At 41.2% G+C, this 19,567-nt stretch overlaps 2 protein-coding genes across 3 annotated transcripts in view; one reads left to right on the top strand and one right to left on the bottom strand.

The window, feature by feature from the left end:
• Nucleotides 1-15,431, top strand: part of ADAM17 (ADAM metallopeptidase domain 17) — a 58,062-nt gene extending 42,631 nt beyond the window's left edge. Inside the window, exon 19 of the transcript XR_008329401.1 lies at nt 15,178-15,431. The gene's annotated coding sequence lies outside the window, so the exon portion shown is untranslated. The remainder of the gene's footprint in view (nt 1-15,177) is intronic.
• CPSF3 (cleavage and polyadenylation specific factor 3) lies at nt 2,423-19,530 on the bottom strand. Of its 2 annotated transcripts, XM_053380961.1 has the most exons (18): nt 19,353-19,530; nt 14,686-14,749; nt 13,928-14,025; nt 13,579-13,707; nt 13,197-13,374; nt 11,979-12,068; nt 11,159-11,309; nt 10,841-11,016; nt 10,323-10,481; nt 9,344-9,490; nt 8,548-8,700; nt 7,736-7,844; nt 7,364-7,462; nt 7,006-7,100; nt 6,511-6,598; nt 4,746-4,815; nt 3,926-4,022; nt 2,423-2,857 (listed from the first exon to the last, which is right to left on the bottom strand). In XM_053380961.1, the coding sequence occupies exons 1-18, from the start codon at nt 19,421-19,423 to the stop codon at nt 2,753-2,755; spliced, it is 2,079 nt and encodes a 692-aa protein (XP_053236936.1). In that variant the 5' UTR covers nt 19,424-19,530; the 3' UTR covers nt 2,423-2,752. The 2 variants fall into 2 exon arrangements, with proteins under 2 accessions (XP_053236936.1, XP_053236937.1); XM_053380962.1 differs by lacking the exons at nt 13,928-14,025; nt 14,686-14,749; nt 19,353-19,530 and having other exon boundaries at nt 13,197-13,246; nt 13,579-13,630.
• Between the last annotated feature and the right edge of the window lie 37 nt (nt 19,531-19,567).

Raw genomic sequence — 19,567 nt, 5'->3', positions numbered from 1 at the left:
TAAAAAAAGAAAATTTGGCTGCCCCCCCCAAAAAGAATACTGGATACACCCATGAAAATATAGGATAATTAGATGAAGCGAGCCAGGTGTAGAATTATATGTGCCACCTTCAGCTTCTTGGAAGGTGGATATAAATTGTATTTATTTATAAAAGTATCTATACACCACCCCCTCCTTAAAGGACACAGTGGTGCATAGCAATATAGAAAACATTACATTTAATGTCTACTGAAGAAAATTAAAAATGGCTGCATAGGCCTGCCTGGATAAGTATTCCCAGGGCACCTGCCAAATTGGCTGGAAGTATTCCACAGAATGAGGGTTTATTCCCCACCCTCTACAATCAAGCGATGTATCATTTTTTAAAATAGAAACTGGAGACACTGCATGCCCAACTTCTGGTTGAGGTCAGTCGGGCCTCTGTAAATGCAATAAAGAATGCTGGGGGCCACTAGGGGGCACATCGGAAGATGGCTGACAATAACATCTCTCCGACCCACACGAGGTAATTTGGAGGCTATGATGGGAGTAATTAGCCTCCCTACCCCCCCCCCTTGCCTGCTGCCCTTGCCTGCTGTGCCCTATACCACCCCCGAATTTGTGGGGATGGGGGCACTAGGCACAAAGCCCTCCTGTGGGATTCCGGCGCTCCTGGACGCCGTCCCTGATCCACGCCACTAGCTGCAAGAACTTCAAAAGAAACAATTTGGATGAAGGAATGCACATATTTCAAGGAAGGAGGGGGAGTAAAGACTGCTAACAGAAGAGATCTCTGATAAAAGACAAGAATAAAACATGAGAAGATACGCCAAGACACGGTATGGCAAATGACTGATGGGGGAGGGGGAAAATCTTTCCTTTCTTTCCTTATGTGATTAAACAAGAATCCCCTCCCCTCACGAGTCAGAAATGTCGTTTTAAGGACTTAAGCTGTGGATTTAAGGCTGTGTGGAGATAAACTTTCGAACCAAAGCATGTTTTAAGAAGAGCGTGGAATGTATAAGAGCTTTGGAATGACGCAGTTAAAAATGCCGTCGCCATATTGGGAAGTTCTGTCGGAGGTCTTGAGTCTGGGAGGAGAAAGAGAGAAATAGAGCTGTTTATATATTGTGGGTGAAACTCCTCAGAGGGACTTAAGAACGACAGTTTTGCGAGATTAATGATGGAAAGAGCGATGTTATCTATGAAGGTGATGATATATGGAAACCATCTCGATTTGAGGATTGGAAGAACGGAAAAATTCACACAGGATTATTATTGGTGTTTATCGGCTTAAGGAGACTATCAGAAGAGATCATAAAGAAAAAAGAGAAAATATATGAACAAGATGTGATGTGGAAACAGCAAGATAAGACTGGATAGAATTATGAACTCTGTTTGGACTGATTTGGACATTAACACAGTAGCAAGAAGATGATCAGAATCCCCCTTCGGATCTTGAAATATGGGTCCCCCCAACAAAATTTAAAATTCGGCTTTGTAATTCGGAAATTATGTGATGTGATTTAATTTGATTTGATTGGCCGGTTAATAAAAATTATTTTTTTAAAAATGCAATAAAGAATGCTAACAACGTTAATAGCAATAGCACTTTCCCACTCATGTTCCTAAGCAACTTTAGGGTGAAAGGTGGGTAATCAATCAAAATAACAACTGGTATTCAGTTGCATACTGTCTGATGCTGGAGGTTATGCTTAGCTAGACCTGCCCTCCATGAAGTTGTGTTATCATCTACCCGTCTCTGCCATTGCCACCCCCATATTGTGAGAGCAGGCAGTGTTGTGTGCAGAAGTACTTTCCTTTTTGTCCATCCTGAATCTTACTACCAATGAATTTCATGGAGCAACCTCATTCTAACATCCATCTCAAGTCTCTTCCACCTCCTCCTTGTGTACTCAGTTTGCAACTTGCCACACAGCAAAACCTAGTTGCTATGCTTTTAACAGCAACCTGATATGCACAAATCAAACAAGAAAACTTTTTGCAAAGGAGCTAAGTGCTAAAAAGCCAGGGTGGGGAGGGGAGACAAACCAAGAGCAGAGCAGCTAAAATTTCTTAATTCACTTTGTCACTCTTGGAGTTAAGAAGCTAGCAGAACCAGGAACGTTCTGGTGCATGTATGTAATTTTAGGTCTGTGTGATAATTAATGTCTTGTTAAGTCAATCCAGGACACAAAACAAACATTGGGTCTGAAAGAGGGGCGTAAGTATGTATATCTATGTATGCTCTCATACACATTCTAGGACTTTCCCGAAATCCAACTGTGACCTCTGGTGTCACATCAGAGATAGTTTCTAGTGTCTTGGAGCAGATTCCCAGGTGGTGCAGAGGGCTATAGTTAAAAGAGGGAGCTTCTGAAGCTGATTGAAGTTACTTGGGATTTTAGTCTTTGTAAGTTTTATAATCAGGCCATTAACAAGAGACATTTTTAAAATATATTTTAAAAAGATACACACAATTCCTTTGTTACAGAGGAGCTGTCCCTAATAATATATTATCTTACACATATAAGAGGTTGCATATTTCTGTTACTAGACCTAATTAAAAGGATCATTTTCTATAATACATTTCCATCTTATATCAATAAGTCTGCTATTGCCATCTGCCCACTTGGGGCTAAAACAGTTTTATGGCTAAGAAAAAGGTAAACGTACTTTGGTAAAGAACATTTATTTTTTTTAAAACCACATTGAGAATAAACAGATTTGTAACAATTTTTCTATAGGCCCCAAAATATACAATGGACAATCATTATTGCACAGGGGTGATGGCATCGTAGAGTCGCTGTGCAGCTAACTCCACCATTTCCCGAAGAGTTTCATCATCATCTTCACATCCTGGTTCATGGTCAACAGTCTAGAAGAGGAGCAAATAAGAATCAATTTGCAAGTCCCTAATGTATTTTTCAGATCTTCTTGAGAAGACTCTGCATAGAAGCCAGACATTTTTTTAAAAATCTAAACACCCACCCACATAACTCATGCCATGAATCCAACGTAAATTTAGACTTAAATTCCCCTAACTGCTTTTGAAATGTGGTCGAAACTTTCAAAGGGCTACCACAAACCCCTACATCTGAGCCTAAATTGCTTTCTGGATCTCAGCCAAAGTCATACAATTATATAGCCAGTTACTCTTGGTTAGTACCATTGAGTTTAACAGCCTTAAGCAAGCTTGACAAGGCACTTTAATTCTAGGTGTTATGCCAGCAATAATGTACCCAATTAATTCTTAATTAAGAGCACTCAGCCTCAAGAACTTTGACTGGGTAGGTGGATGTAAAGAATGCCATGAATGCTGAATTTACTGATGCTTGGTTGACTATTTCATACCTATATAAAATGTCTATCAGGGAACATTGTTTGCCGTAAAGCAGCGGCATCCTGATGATGTAAGAAATGCCGGAGATCTGCTGGGTTGTTCCTCTTATATTGGGAGAAGTAGAGAGGGACTGCAGGGGGAAGGAGCAAAAGTTGCCTCCCCTCCCCACTTCTCCCAATATAAGAGGAACAACCCAGCAGATCTCCGGCATTCCTTACAAAACATAATTTACTGTAATCCTTCTGAGTATTTAATTTATACACAGTACTTTTTAAAATTAACAATAATTACAAGTCCCTTTATGAGCTTTAGCTGGAAAGGGGGCAGAAATTTAAGAAACAATTCTACATCACTCTATCATTCTATTTCACACTATCTTCTAGCAAGTGTGATCAACCAAAAGGTTAAGTGTTGAAAGTGGAAATGCAATAATGAATTGGAAATCTTCTGAAAAGAACAATTTATTCTGACAATGGTCACCAAAATGCATGGTTAGATGTTAGATTTCAGAAAACCTACGGAGGTGCTGCATACATTCCTAATCATAAATCTCATCGGCTACACAAGACACAATACATCAGCATGAAATGTAGCTATAAATACCCGTGTATCCAATGAAAGATTTGCTGTTTTCCCATCCACAGTGATGCTCAGTACATTATCTTTCTTAGCACTTACACAGTCTTCTCCAAACATGTCCCTAGAAATGAAAGACTAATCAGTAATAAACATAGAATGGCACCAAATTATATAACTATTTAACTACAGTGTTTTCTGTTTAGCAGTGTGATCCTTTGTGTCAATCAATCAATCAATTAATTTCTATACTGCTTTATATTTTTAAGAAAAATCTCAATGCGGTTTACAGCATATTAAATCAATAAATCAATCAATCAAACAATTTGAAAAAAGTCAAATATAGAGTATACAGTCAAAGCAACATAACAGAAAACTAAAATATCATCTTAAAGATTTCAAAATAAAACATTACAATGGAGGTCAACTACAGAATACATATTTAACATAGTAGGGCTGGGTGAGTGTGGGCCCTGCCCCCTAGGCCAGGTGGAAAGGGCCTTGCAGGGAGTGGCCTTCATGCCTCACAGCGAGGCGATGTTCCTCTGGCTTCTTTTGCAAAAATAAGCCCCACTGATTTCTATAGAACTGTAGCCTAAGAATCTAACTTTCTGTTTCAAACAAATTTCTAGAAAAGAACCAAATTCAAACCTTTTTAGAATGATTTCCATACTATTAGATGGATTTTAACACTTAAAAAATGTTGAGCCTTTCAGTATAACCTCTGGTCTAAATACAAGATTTTGAGAAAGCCCCCCAAATTAATTTTGTTCAATAACAAAGGTACTAAAATATATGATAGTCATGTTTTGTGGGAAAGAGAGAATAATGTGATGTTATAACTTACTGAAGCATAATCTCCATCTTCTTGTGATATGCATCTATCTCTTCTTTTTTAGGAATTTTATGTACCACAGCTGGAAAAAAACCACACATTTTACATTCCATTGTAATTGCCATTTGTTATAATGTAGCTGGGCTACATATATGTAGCTATAATGTAACAGGCATTAAACAACAAGGAAAATATTGACACATACTACTGAGTTCCTACAAGTCTAAATGGTTTCTTGTACATTATTATGTAAATGAAGTTGTGCTTAGCTAATTCAGATCATGCTGGTGTGTGTGGAGGGGAATAGCTGGATCTGAACTTCATGTTGTAACTATTGGATTCATAGATATGCATTAGGTTATAGACAAGTATGATCATTTTATGGGCTGAATCCAGAATTTGCTGTCTGTTGTCAATTGAAGGGCTCCTTCTGTCCCTGGAAGGCTTCTGACTCACTGGAGAGATCCTCCACACCAGTGGGGCAGGGGAGGGCAGGTGGAGGGAAGATGGCTTTTGCAGATTCTCCCTTCTTTTTGAGGTCACCAGTGCCACCTCCCACACTTTTCCAGGGGCAAAGGGGAGGAAAGAGAACCAACAAGGTCTCACACACCTTCTCCCCGTGGGTGTGAAATATGTATCTAAGCAAGACACCGCATGAGCTTTGTGATGTTACAGGCTTCTGTTTCTTAACATGAAATGAGATTGCAGCTTATTGGCATTTACAGGAGAACTATTAACAGCATAACTTTTAATAATAATAGTTCTTCAGCTGATACATTTAGGAACCAGGTTTATCTAGTACTATTTCATTACAGATAATACTGTGAGCCCACATTTTATTTGCATTTAGCTTGTGCGCATTCAGCTTTATGCGCACGGCAGAAGTTTTAAATTTTTTTAAAGGGGGCTGGGTTCTGGGGAAAATGACTTTGGTAATTCCACTCACCACTGAACCCATTTTGGATTTAGGCATGATTTCCAGAATGTAACCCCTGCGTAAGTTGTGGGCTTACTGTATGTTTCTGCTCTGAAGATTAATTTCCCAGAACGTTAGATTCTGAACATATTTGACCTATAGTAAAAGGTAAAGGGACCCCTGACCATTAGGTCCAGTCATGGCCGACTCTGGGGTTGCGGCGCTCATCTCGCTTTATTGGCCGAGGGAGCCGGCGTACAGCTTCTGGGTCATGTGGCCAACATCACTAAACCGCTTCTGGCAAACCAGAGCAGCACACAGAAACGCCGTTTACCTTCCCGCCGGAGCAGTAGATATTTATCTACTTGCACTTTGACGTGCTTTCGGACTGCTAGGTTGGCAGGAGCAGGGACCAAGCAACAGGAGCTCACCCCGTCGCGGGGATTTGAACTGCCGACCTTCTGATCGGCAAGTCCTAGGCTCTGTGGTTTAACCCACAGCGCCACCCGCGTCCCTCATTTGACCTATAGAATTCCAATTAATAACATGTTCTATGATTGACATGATTTAATTTAGAAGAATGTCCCTGTGTTTTAATATACCTATTTGCACATGAAATTGACTTTAATAATGCTACATTATACATGCCTCAAAATCCAGTTTCATATTAAAGGGAGGAGTTTATATAATTCTGTTTATTTCAGCCCTGCTAAAAGTAATGGGAAGCTGGACAGTGGGTTGTGTCTCAGGACTCTGGGCTTGGCAGAACTGTATTCTCCAATATAAAATTAGTTCACATCTTTTCACAGAAACACACACTATTAAAAGTATACTATATATAAAAATAAAAAGGGGGAATACCTTTATGAATTTTGGGATTGGACTGAACTTCCAGTATCACTGTTTTTACAGTGTCTGCATACATATCATTAGCAGGGTTTGCTACCCACTGGAGAGGGAAAAAGCAGAATGAGAGGAAAAAGAATAATTAAAGAGCACATTAATTGTTGGAATTCCATTTGAAGTAATTTTGTTTTTGGCTTTCTACATTTATTTGGTTTTGTAGCTGGTTTGAAATTCTGGTTAAGAGGGAAACTATGTTGGCTTTAACTATAAAGTTCAAAGTGGTTGCGACTAGGCTATTAGAATGGCTATGTTATGAGTCTGCCAATCTACTACATTCATCATTATCGGCCTTGCTCCCTTGTCCCACTGACTTCAAAGGCTTGGTTACCTGACATTGTATGTGGGGGTATAAGATTATAGCACTCCCTCACCTCAGGAAGCCCAACTCTGTTTCAAAGCCACTTGTATGTTATCACAACAGTTATACAGAAACTTGTATTCTGTCCTTACCTCCAGCACCACCATACCCGGCTCTTGGACCACAGTAATGTTTTTAAAAACCTTCAAAGCTGGCTTATCCTGGACTTCTATTTCTTTTATGTCACCTTGAAAAATATAAAATACCACAATAAATGCATCACTACTTAAATATTTTTTGGGCACACTCTGTACATACCACTTGGGTGCATCTATTGCAACTCATGGATTCAAAATGGTCCTAAAATGTGCCCAACAATCTCTTCCAGCTGCACAGTGGGTTATGCTGGATGTTGTTTCAACAGTTTGTTGGCCATTACTGATCTTCTCATCAAGCAAGTTCCAATAATAATTTTGGAGAGACTTCAAGCGGCTTCCTCCAGTTACGCACCTGTTAGTTTTTGTAGCTGATAATAAAGCAGACTGAAAGAGCCTGTGTATGGAACAGCTTGTGTTTGTGTCACAGTGCTCATAGCCAGATCAGTGTAATCTGTAAAAAAATGAAAGCAAAAAAGACAACATTTTACCCTAAGTTGCTCCTCTGCTCATGTAAATTTCTGCCTGATTATTCATCTCAGTCCTCTCTACCAGCTGCATTGTTCCACACCAATTCCAGATTTTGGGGGCCCACATTCACAGAAGTAGAAAGGAGAAAGATGCAAAAGGCCCTTCCGTGAACAGGAACTCTATACTGTTTACATAAGGAAAGTTAGGGATCCAAACCAATGAAACAAGGATAATAAATGTTTTCACTTTTACTTACTGGAGAGGTCACATGGAGCAAGTATGTGATAGTTAAAATTTCTCTTAACTAGTATCCCTGAAACGCGCTGCCCTTGTTCTGGTTTCTTATCTGCTAGTGAGCCCATAACCTAGAGAAATCACAAGAGAAAAACCAAGACTATATGTAAGAAAGTGTATGGGAATTGCAGATAGGATAGATATTTTTAAATGGGTGGTGATGAAAAACAGTCCCCATTTGAACAACTGGATACGGCATCACTTCTCATTCTGTGTACTAGACCATGTACCAAAATTTCAAGGTGAATTTATCAGCAAGCATGACTTAAAAGTACCCATCAATTACAAAACTCCCTTTACAAGCTGCCATGTTCTTTCTCAACTTCAGAATGGACAGCCCACCAATAATCCCATGTGATAGTTCTCTGTTATGATTGGCCTGTTCTTGTCCTTTTCAGATTCACTAGTTCTCCCGACTTCTCTGAGTAGTGGCCCTGGGTGGGTTCATAGACAAAGAGTGTGCACATGCATGTTATTTGAAGCTGTTAATATATTTCAAAGGCTTCAAACAACTGCAACCCTGCAATATCCAACAGCAGATTATGGAACATACTGAGCAGTGTATTTGTAATGGGCTGTGGATGAGAGCAAGAACAAGTTTCCTAAACAAAGGCAAGAGGATGCTTTGCTTCATGACATAAGAGCAGTGCACTGTGTTCATCATCCAATATACTGAGTTGTCCTTTTGCAAGAATTAGATATATTTTTGAAGAAATAACCTTTGATGATGAGGTAAATGTGCATATTGTGATGAAGAAAACGTTAGCCTTTTACCTTGGCAAGCTTTTCTCCTCTGAAGTTTAGTGTTACTGCTTCAGTATTTCTAGGATTGTGGACTTCTATGTGAACTTCATCGTTATCCTCATATTCACGTATTACTGCCGCTTTCAGCCTGGCCATTTCATTCTGCTCACCATGAACCAATATCTGCATGAAAAAGTCATTGTTAGCTGTCAAAATATAGGCACTCCTGATGCGTTGCCAGGAAGGTGGCAGCTTAGGGAAGAGGAGGAAGAGTGGGGGTGTCATCAATATGCACCTGTATCCTACACCTGTATATGACTATGAGAGCCCCACAAACCAGAGCAGCTTTTTTGAGTGGATGCTATGGGCTGCAGTGGGGGGTGAAGTCAGACAATCCCTGAAGTCCACACAGCTCTTTGGAAGTCAGCTCTCTTGGGATTGTTATTTGACCCTTTCCCACATCATCTCCTCTCCCTTTTTCAACCACTTTATTTTCCTGCCTCTTCTTCTATCTTCTTTCATTTCATGTTCGCTTGATTTATCTCCAAATCATTTTAGACATGTAAGTCACATATTTTCTTCCAGAAGCTACAAGCTTTACACACTGTTTACAGCAGCACTCTCAAGAAAAATCACTTTTGTTTCAAATGTGGCAGAAAACTTAAAAGCATAGTTTATCACGGAAGAGGAGTGGTGCTGCAACTTTGAATTACTGTTCACCTCTGGCTAGTTAAAATTTGGTTGAACTGGCATTGGGATTTGTTGAACTGGCATTGGGATTTGACAAAAACTGTACTTCTTGAAAATAACAAAAGTAAACACTAACCACATGGGGAGGTTTTAGTGCCCGGATGAACTCGCTGGTTTGTTGGTAATCTGTGTGTGCAGAGAAAGAGATGTAATCCACAGACATCTTCAGCGGGAGTTTCTGTCCTGACATAGTTGTAATTTCTTCAGGTTCAGACATGATGTGCTGCAACAATAAACAAAATGCACCCATTATATTATTTCATTCAGAATATTTAATTGTTATTATGAAGATACACATTAAATATAAAGGTAAGGGCAGTAAAGGATCCCTGGACGGTTAAGCCCAGTTGAATTCAACTATGGGGTGTGGCGCTCATCTCAATTTCAGGCCGAGGGAGCCGGTGTTTGTTCACAGACAGCTTTCCAGGTCATGTGGCCAGCATGGCCAAACCGCTTTTGGCGCAATGGGACACCGTGACGGAAGCCAGAGTGCACGGAAACACCATTTACATTCCCACCGCAGCGGTACCTCTTTATCTGCTCACACCGGTGTGCTTTCAAACTGCTAGGTTGGCAGGAGCCGAGAAAGAGCAACGGGAGCTCACCCCGTCATGCAGTTTTGAACTGCAGACCTTATGATCGGCAAGCCCAAGAGTCTCAGTGGTTTAGACCACAGTGCCACTGCATCCCTACACTAAATATATACCTGTATAAAAAACAGTCAATACAGAATTCCTTCCCAGAACACACACACAACATTTCTATTTAGCAAAATATTACTATTTTCCTATTCTAATGCAATTCACCGTGACATATCTAATCTCCTCTGGATATATTCCATCACTGGATTCCAACTTTGAGATTTTTCATACCAGTGTTTCTTTGGTATTCTTTCATTCAGAATAAAAAAGGTACAAACTGAAGTATGCATCAGATTGTAAGTACAGGGACACCAAAACAGTAGCCCAATTCAGTCCTGATTCCCTGATAAAACAAGTATTTTAAGCTGCCTGCCCTGCATATTAACATATACCACTAGTCAAAGTATACCTCACCTTAGCAAGTGTTCCTTCCACACAGTATCCTGCTATGATGACTCCATTCCTCTTGTCAGTACACCAGCTCTCAAATAACTCTCTGGATAAACCACTCTGCATCATACCGGGGGAAGCCATTACAACACTTGGGCCTATGTCATCAAAATGATCCATGCTCTAGGTAAACAAAGAATAATTATTATTCCATTTTATGAAAGTCAGAGAAAAGTGTTCCACCTTAACTGTTACCCCTGCTCTCAGGGACAAAAAGTCTTTTAGTGATGTATTTTTATAAAGGACTCTATGGGATCCTCAGTGAGCTCAAAGTATTTCTGCAGGGTTCTGGCAATGATGCCATATACATGAATCCCAGAGGATGCTTATCAGAAGCATGTTTAGTGCTGTCGCAGGTAAGAGTTGCTGGTAGACTGAATTCTTCTGAAAAGGGTTTGATGCCCAATTTTAAGTCAGAATTATAGTTCTTCATAACCTTTCTATACATTCACGTTATTAAATTTTCATTTATTCACACTGACCTTCAGATTACTAATGTGCTTGAATACAAATGGGTTGTTGATGTTGATTTGCTTGCGGATTTTATCATTCATGGCATTGACATAGGTCTGATACACAGCCATGCATTTCTTTGCCAGAGAGGAAGCATAGTATATAGGTATCTCATGAAGCTCAGGATGATTTTGCCAGTATTCATCTAGGTTTTTTAAAAAACAACAACACACAACTTTAACAAATTATGAAAACTAAGAACAGTAAATATAATTTAGATGGACATGTAGTTTTTTCAGACACACTGAACATGTAAAGTTGGAAAGAGGTGATGTGCAGGTACTTACCTAAAATCAAAAGCAATTCTTGTGCTCTTCCCAAAGCAAACACAGGAATAAGACCTCTGCCTCCCCTGTTTACAATATCATGTACAGTGTTGCAGAATCTCGCCTCCCTCTCCTCACGTTTTTCATGGATGTGTGTACCATAGGTAGATTCCTAAGGCCAAAAGACACACCATTAAAAATAATGATGAGGCACATGACCAGAATGGCAGTGTGACTATGCCACAATCTAGTCACAGCCTCACTATTCCTATCTGGGATTACTAAAAACTGCCACGGGATCTGCCACCCACACTCCAGAACATATGTAGACCAACTGCTCACAAAAATAGGAATTGCTTCTTCAAACCATCAAAAATGTAATGAGTTGTGTTGATCAGCATGGCTGTGGCACTATACCTGATCTCAAACATGTCTAGCATGAGAATTTAATAAACCAGAGCTAAATTTTGATATATTGTTGTAATTTTCTAAGACAAGGGTGTACAACTTATTTTGTTTGATTAATCATGAATTGTAGTATGACGATAAACTTTGCCCTATGATTTCCCCCACAAAAAATATTCTTAAATCATATTCATCCCATATATACACATACAAATACACATATATGCCATTTAAGGGGTTTATTTTTCAAACTTGCAAAAATTACTTTTTGATCATATTTTATAAAATTACCAAAGAGCACTCCTTTTTTTTAAGTGCACTGCACTATTTGCCCACTTCCAGAGTGTGTTAAATAGAGGTGCCTTAGTTAGAAGGAGTGTGAACACTTTCTATGTTATTCGAGTTTTCACTTCAAATTATTATAGGAGAAGCTTACAATTATAAGAATATCTGGTTTAATATTGGGAATCTCAGCTGCCATCAAGTGCCTATCTTCTTGTCTTGAGAAGTCACCTGTGTATAAAAGCTTTGACAAAGAAACAACGTACACTGTAATTAGACAGAAAAACTAATATAAACCATGGTAAAAAAAGTTAACAGTTAGGTCAATGTCCATTGGTTCATCCATAGTCCTTCATGGACCAAGCAGTAAGTGCTTAAGGGGAAGCCTGTATCACAAAATATGATGGGAAGTTGAAATTTCATGCATACTACTTGAGCACTACAGATGGATAACCCTTAACTTCCAATAACAATAGCTTATACCAGGGGTGAAGAACCTTTTTTAGCCAAGGGCTGCAATTCCCCTGTGAGCAAACTTCAACGGGCCACACTCCAGTGGTGGGCAGAGGCAGAGGCAAAAGGTGGCTGGAACAACCATAGAAGTCTAGGATATGCTCACTGGAATTAAAGGAATCCCTAAGGATTGACTTCACATTGGCCTGGTAGTATCTACTTTGCTTAAGCAGGGTGACGTAAGTTGGATGTAATGTTTCTATAGGTTGTAAATGAATGAGATGCGAAAGCGGAACTTATTCTGCTGTTATCACTACTTCTGATGCTTAAATTACTTCTGCTGAGAGCCTGAGTATGTGCTAATCTTTCTATCCTGCAATAATAAAAGCTAGCAGTGTTTAAACCTGCTGTTGTGTGGATTAATAGGTCCTTGGGAAGAACTGAAAATACCCATTTCCAAAAACTAAGTCCTTCATAATGGATCTGACATAGACTACATTCCAGTTGTACAAAATTCAGGTGCACACACATTTAGAATAAACACACATGAACACATGAAAGCTTCTTCACCCTCTATCCAGGCAAGCAAGGGGCATTATAAAATTTTCAGCCAGCAAGAGGTATTATCACACATTCCCCCCAAGCTAAAGCACTCAATGAATCCATGGAAAAGGGTCAGTGAGGGCTGGGTGTGTGGCCAAATGAGTCTCAAGGGCCAGGCAGAGAGGACTGGAGGGGTGCAGTTCCAAGGTTCCCTGCCTCTGACTTACACCATGGAGCTTTAATGTGACAGGTTTAATAGAAATGTGACGGTGAATAAATCCTATACCCACAAAACACACTGAAGAGGTAAACTAATATAAATAAAGGCCCACTGGTAACAAGCCTACTTGGATTATCTAGCGTGCTAAGGAAATACCTTCACTCCAGCTATTTCAATCATAAACATGGCTGCTCCCAGAACGTGGCCTGCGTGGTAACACCAGAACTTGATTCCCGCCACCTCTTTCACTTCATGGAAGTTGATAGTCTCTATTTTGTCCATGCTTTCTTCCAAGTCCGTCTCCGTATACAGCATGTCGTCTGCTGATATATTGCTGTATAAAATAGTAAGGCAAAATGTCATCCTGTTCCCCCGTTTTTGAAGATAAGATTGTGCAGGACTCAGAAGATGGTTGCCACAAAGTGCACTTGAGATTATAGGGCAACAATGCAACAGGCAAAAATATTACACATCCATTGTTCAAATTATGGCATGATTTCACAAAACTTTTCTCCCACAAGTAAGAGGATGAACTTACCTAACTTTGACGTAATCTGACAGAAGCCACCTATAAATTGCTTTTGTAGCATGGGTCATGAAGGTCCTCCCTTTAAAACTTGTCTTCTGCAGAAACCATGGCAATGCCCCACAGTGATCCAAATGGAAACTGAAAGAGGCAAGATCAGATTTCAGAATCAAGCCATATAATACCATGGCATGCAGCTAGATCATTTGTTGTTTCAACAAAAGATCAAGTAACAAAACAGCTAACACTTAACACTTCAACATCAGCAAAGCTTAACAAATCTGTTACAGAGTCTCAGTATTTTAAAATAAAAACACAAAATCCCCCCCCAGCCTTCGGCATTGAGCAACACATCACTTACTGACTAATCAAGAGGAGATCAATCTCAGCTGGGTCTATCAGATCGATATATGGAAGTGCATCCATTCCTTCTAGGCCAGGGTGGATTCCACAATCAAGCTAAAAAAAAGATGACCAATAATTGTCTTTCTACAAACAACTAGTATATGGTATTAACACATATACACTGATGATTGCTCTTTTACATCAAAACAGTAAAGTTTATGTTGCATCTTGATATTTCAAATATTTAAAAGCATGTGATCTTAGGTGTAACCCAAATGTTTCTCCTCTCATTTGAAGGAAATGGGTGGGGGAGTGACCAGCACTGTTGGCAATGCTCCATAAAAGGAACACAACTCTGGAAAGTTTCCATGTCAGCTCAATGCATCCCTGCACTGTCACTCGGACAGTGGCGGCGGTCAGGGCTAGCTTGGCAACCCCCACCCGGCATATGCCTGCCCCAGGTGTTGGCAACCAACGTTATGCCACTGCTGAAAAGTGAGCAATGTGGTAGCCCTACAAAACTTCTGGGGAGGGCTTTCCTCAGTCTGGGCACTGAAAATGAAAATGTCCCATGTCCATCCCAACTCATCAAAGTTGAGATAGTGTTTGTGTGGGCTGTGTGTGTGGAACAATACAAGAAGAGAGCCAGAAGAGGCTCATATGAAAGAAGGGAATCCTTAAGACGTTTACAGTGGTAGAATGCTTTGAATATTTACTGTCAAAGATGTGTCTACTGTGACAAAACATTAATAAATAACTTAGATCAATGATTACCATTATCTTCCTTCCTTTAAATTCCAGAATAATGCATGATCTTCCTACTTCCTGCCCTGCACCTCTGTGAAAAGAAAGTTGTGACAAATTACAAAAAACAATCAATAACCCACTGATATAAAAACAACTATATGTAACTGTCCAAGCAAAGTGATGTCTTTGGTTTAATTCCATGGCCTGATTTGGATGTAATGCTAAACAATGGTTTAGCATTATGTGAACAGCCCTGGGCAAGCCTCGGGCTCATGTGCTCCCCAAGGAGAATGGAAGCTTTCATATTCATTTTTAGCAATACATCTGAACCCTAAACTGCAGCTAATTTTGAACTATTGTTCCTTCAATCAAGCCTACTATTTAGCCCACATTTTGAAATAACTTCTGAGTAAAATGTATACAAGACTAACCAGAGTTTATACATGATTGGGCGTAACATTAAAAACAGTTAACAATTGAACCAAAAGATTATAATCACCTCCTCACAACTAAGATGAGAGAGTACAGTGGTGCCCCGCAAGACGAATGCCTCGCAAGACGGAAAACCCGCTAGACGAAAGGGTTTTCCGTTTTGGAGGTGCTTCGCAAAATGAATTTCCTATGGGCTTGCTTCGCAAGACAAAAATGTCTTGCGAGTTCCTGCAGGTTTCCCCCCCCCTTTTTCCCAAGCCGCTAAGCCGCTTATCAGCTGATCCGCTAAGCCGCTTAACAGCTGATCCGCTAAGCCGCTTAACAGCTGATCCGCTAAGCCACTTAACAGCTGATCTGCTAAGCCGCTTATCAGCTGATCCGCTAAGCCGCTAATCAGCTGATCCGCTAAGCCCGCTAAGCCGCTAATAGCGCTAATCTGCTAACGGGCTTGCTTCGCAAGACGAAGAAACCGCAAGACGAAGAGACTCGCGGAACGGATTCTTTTCGTCTTGCGAGGCACCACTGTATGCAAGTCCAAGGCTTGCCCAGGTTCATTCATATTGTGAATTTCAACTAGGAACCCAGTTCAACATCTGCACCCATTTTCAAAGAGAGGAACCAAAATTGGCAATAATGTGACATGTGAACTGAAACCTCTTGAAAGTTGTGCTTTACAACAGCACAGTCCTAACCAGAATAAGTCCTACTGAACTCAGTGGAGGTAACTACGAGATAAGTGAAGATTGTACCCCTAGTTATGTAAGTGAACATTTGGATATAAAGGCATACCACATTCTGTAATGAACTCAATTATAGTAAGAGACGTAGTTGGTCATTTAAATCATCTCAACAATTATTCCTTCTATAGCTCATCAGATTCAAGACAATTTGGGAGAAATGACTTGAGTTTCCTGCTCCTCAGATTTCTAGAAATTTTGCAGAATGTAATACGGAACAAAACAGAGTTGCAAATATGGCTACAGGGGTCAGCTAGTCTAAAACAAATTTCACAAGGACACCTGTCCATACACACTAAGCCTGGTCATTTTTTGCTTCTGCTGAGTCCTAAAGCAAAAGAACCAACACACCTCCAATTTACAACAGGTTTCCTGCCTGGTTGCCTGCAGCATATCCAGGCAACTAGGAAAATGCTTACTTAGAAGCCAGCTACAGAATGTGGTATTTAAAGTAAACAAGTCACAATTTTTATTCTAGCTTCATGCATGTCTATGGTGTAAATAAAGTAGCAGAGATGATTAAACAAATCCAGGATCACAGTGAAACAGGCTCATTCAGACATTAAATTATTACAGTTGAATGAAAGGTCATATGTCTAGAAACAAGGATTGTAGGTCACTTTTAAAAGATAAAGGGCTCCTTGTTGGAAAACAGTGAAAGAGAAATGATTAAGGGAGATGATGGATTAAAAATTAAGCATGAGCTTCCTATGGGCTGTTGAAGCTAAGGCCTTGTCTAGACAAAAGATGATAAGGTAATCCTGTCATGAAATCAGTGATGCTTCATCCATTTCGCTTAGCCAGCTAGAATGGAAGTTTCTACGATAATGGCCAAAAATTGTACAAGCTGCTGAGGCGTATAAGGATAAATCAGAAAGTTAGTGAGAAAAGAAAGGCTGCTTGACTTCTTAGAGTAAATGCGAGCCTTGCAGGGTAAGGTCGAGATTAGATTCCATGTAGTAATGTATAAATTGGTTCTATCAACAGAGTGGTTTGAAAACATTTCAGGCTGTTTCAGGCTGAGGAGCAACAGTTATTGTAGCAACTTACCAATAAAAGTATACTAGCCTACTTCCCAACATCTTAGGGAGGAAGGATCTACAGTGGTGCCTCGCAAGACGAAATTAATCCGTTCCGCCAGTCTCTTCGTCTTGCGGTTTTTTCGTCTTGCGAAACACGGCTATTAGCGGCTTTAACAAAAAGGAAACAAACTCGCAAGAACTCGCAAGACCATAGGGAAAATCGTCTTGCGAAGCGACGCAAAACCCGAAAAACCCTTTCGTCTTGCGCATTTTTCGCTTTGCGAGGCATTCATCTTGCGGGGCACCACTGTACTAGGAAATGAATCACTAGATCTACCAAGCCCACAAAATGGTGGTGACTCAGCAAATAAGATGAGAGATACACATAGCCCTGCAGTGGGGGGGGGGGAATGGACCTGTGGGGGCTTGCCTCATGTCCAATCATAACAGTAAAACATAGCAGCAGCATGTGACTCAGCATTTTGCTCTGCCATCTCCACAACATTTCTGACGACAGGCTTCCAAAATAATACCTGACAGCCTGAAAGGATTCTCATTGCTATGAATGAAAGAAAACACAAATTCCTATTGACACCTTGTCTCATGAAGCATTTGCCAGAAGACACAAATGCAGAATCTATGAATGGGGGAGAAATTCTAGTAGCACTGAGTTTACTTCCTCTAAGAGACCACTGGAAGCTGACAGACTTTGTATTATTGTCTTTATTTACAAAAATGCAAACTGACAACAACTGCAGGCACAAGGCAGGCAACTGCTACTAGGGAGAAGGCCAGTTACCCCACATCAGATCCCCATAGAGTTCCTGCACTCTCAATGTGGGCTCTCAACCAACTCATAGCTCTCTGCCATCTCTAAAAGTGCTCCCTCATCCAGTTAACACATCTGTCCCCGATCCAAAGCTTGACAGAGTATCTCATTCAACACCACAGAGAGAATCCAAACAACCAAGGGACCATCTCCTGACTCTAACCACGATCCCCCATAAAGCTTGAACCCTGGACTGTGAACCAATAATTGCTTAACAACATCATGTTTGGGATAAATAAAACCCCTATGTGTGTGTATATATAGATAGATAGGATTAAGTATGTACAGTGGTACCTCGGGTTAAGAACTTAATTCGTTCTGGAGGTCTGTTCTTAACCTGAAACTGTTCTTAACCTGAAGCACCACTTTAGCTAATGGGGCCTCCTGCTGCTGCCGCGCCGCTGGAGCACAATTTCTGTTCTCATCCTGAAGCAAAGTTCTTAACCCAAGGTACTACTTCTGGGTTAGCAGAGTCTGTAACCTGAAGCGTCTGTAACCTGAGATACCACTGAATATGTTTGTGGCTGGCATCTGTCTTGAGAGGCAATGGAGGAGTGTGCCTTTGAGAGTGAAGTCAAACCATTGGAGAGTTACAGAGCCTGTTGTGGCTGTAGAGACCAATACACTAAATAGGACAGACATGTTTTGCTGCAGCTGGGGCAGATATAAGCATTTGGTTATGCTGCTGTAGATGCACCATGGCGTTTCTTCTCTCTGTATGTCTGCCTTCCTCCTCTGGTTGCTACTGTAGACACACAACTTGTCTGTCTTGTCTCCAGGGACTGCAGTCATCTGCAAGGGTTGATGTTGCCAGCCTTCCTCATGTCTCCCTTGCAGAAATCTTTGTAATGAAGAGTTGGTCTGGTGCCTGAAGCCAGCTCCCTGTAGAAAACTGTCCTTGGAGATCCTGCCATCTTCCATTTTGTGGACACGACCAAGCCAATGTCGCTGAGACAGGAGTGCAAACATGCTGGTTTTTTTGTTTGTTTGAGATCTGTCCCGCCATGTGATGCCCCAAATCTTCCTGATTTGCATACAGATATATAGATAGGGACGCGGGTGGCGCTGTGGGTTAAACCACAGAGCCTAGGACGTGCCGATCAGAAGGTCGGCGGTTCAAATCCCTGCAACGCGGTGAGCTCCAGTTGCTCAGTCCCTGCTCCTGCGAACCTAGCAGTTCAAAAGCACGTCCAAGTGCAAGTAGATAAACAGGTACCGCTCCGGCAGGAAGGTAAACGGTATTTCCGTGCACTGCTCTGGTTCACCAAAAGTGGGTTAGTCATGCTGGCCACATGACCCGGAAGCTGTACGCCGGCTCCCTCGGCCAATAAAACGAGATGAGCGCCACAACCCCAGAGTCGGTCATGACTGGACCTAATGGTCAGGGGTCCCTTTACCTTTATAAATATAATCTCAGAGGTTTTATTTATCCAGAACATGTACTGTTAGGCAATTATTGGTTCACAGCCCAGGATTGAAGATATCCTTCTCCTCCCTCCCCCTCTATATATATATGAGAGAAATGCTTTCGTGAGGGTTTGCAACGGCAGACATGGGAGCCCTTTAAGCTCTGCGCGCGAGGGGGCAGAGCGAGAGAGTGCGCACGCGCGCGCGCAGCAAGGGCGGTTGGTCAGCCGAAGGCCGCGGCGGCGCGAGACCGTCCCAGCCACTCACAGGGGCCGAATCAACAGCTGGTCGCTCTCCTCGGCGGGGATGAACGCCTCGGTCCTTCTCCTCGCAGCCATCTCCGCGAGGAAGAGTCACGGCGCGCCCTCTCGGCTTGGCCCTCGCCGGCACCTGTACTTCGTCCACAGCCTCGCTCGCGCAGCCGGAAAGTGAGCGTTCCCTCCTCATCACTTCCGCACCATAGAGTCTCTGCGCTAAAAAGC

The sequence above is a fragment of the Podarcis raffonei genome, chromosome 3 (assembly GCF_027172205.1).
Source record: "Podarcis raffonei isolate rPodRaf1 chromosome 3, rPodRaf1.pri, whole genome shotgun sequence".
NCBI lineage: Eukaryota > Metazoa > Chordata > Lepidosauria > Squamata > Lacertidae > Podarcis > Podarcis raffonei.
This window is presented reverse-complemented; position numbering and strand designations above follow the sequence as displayed.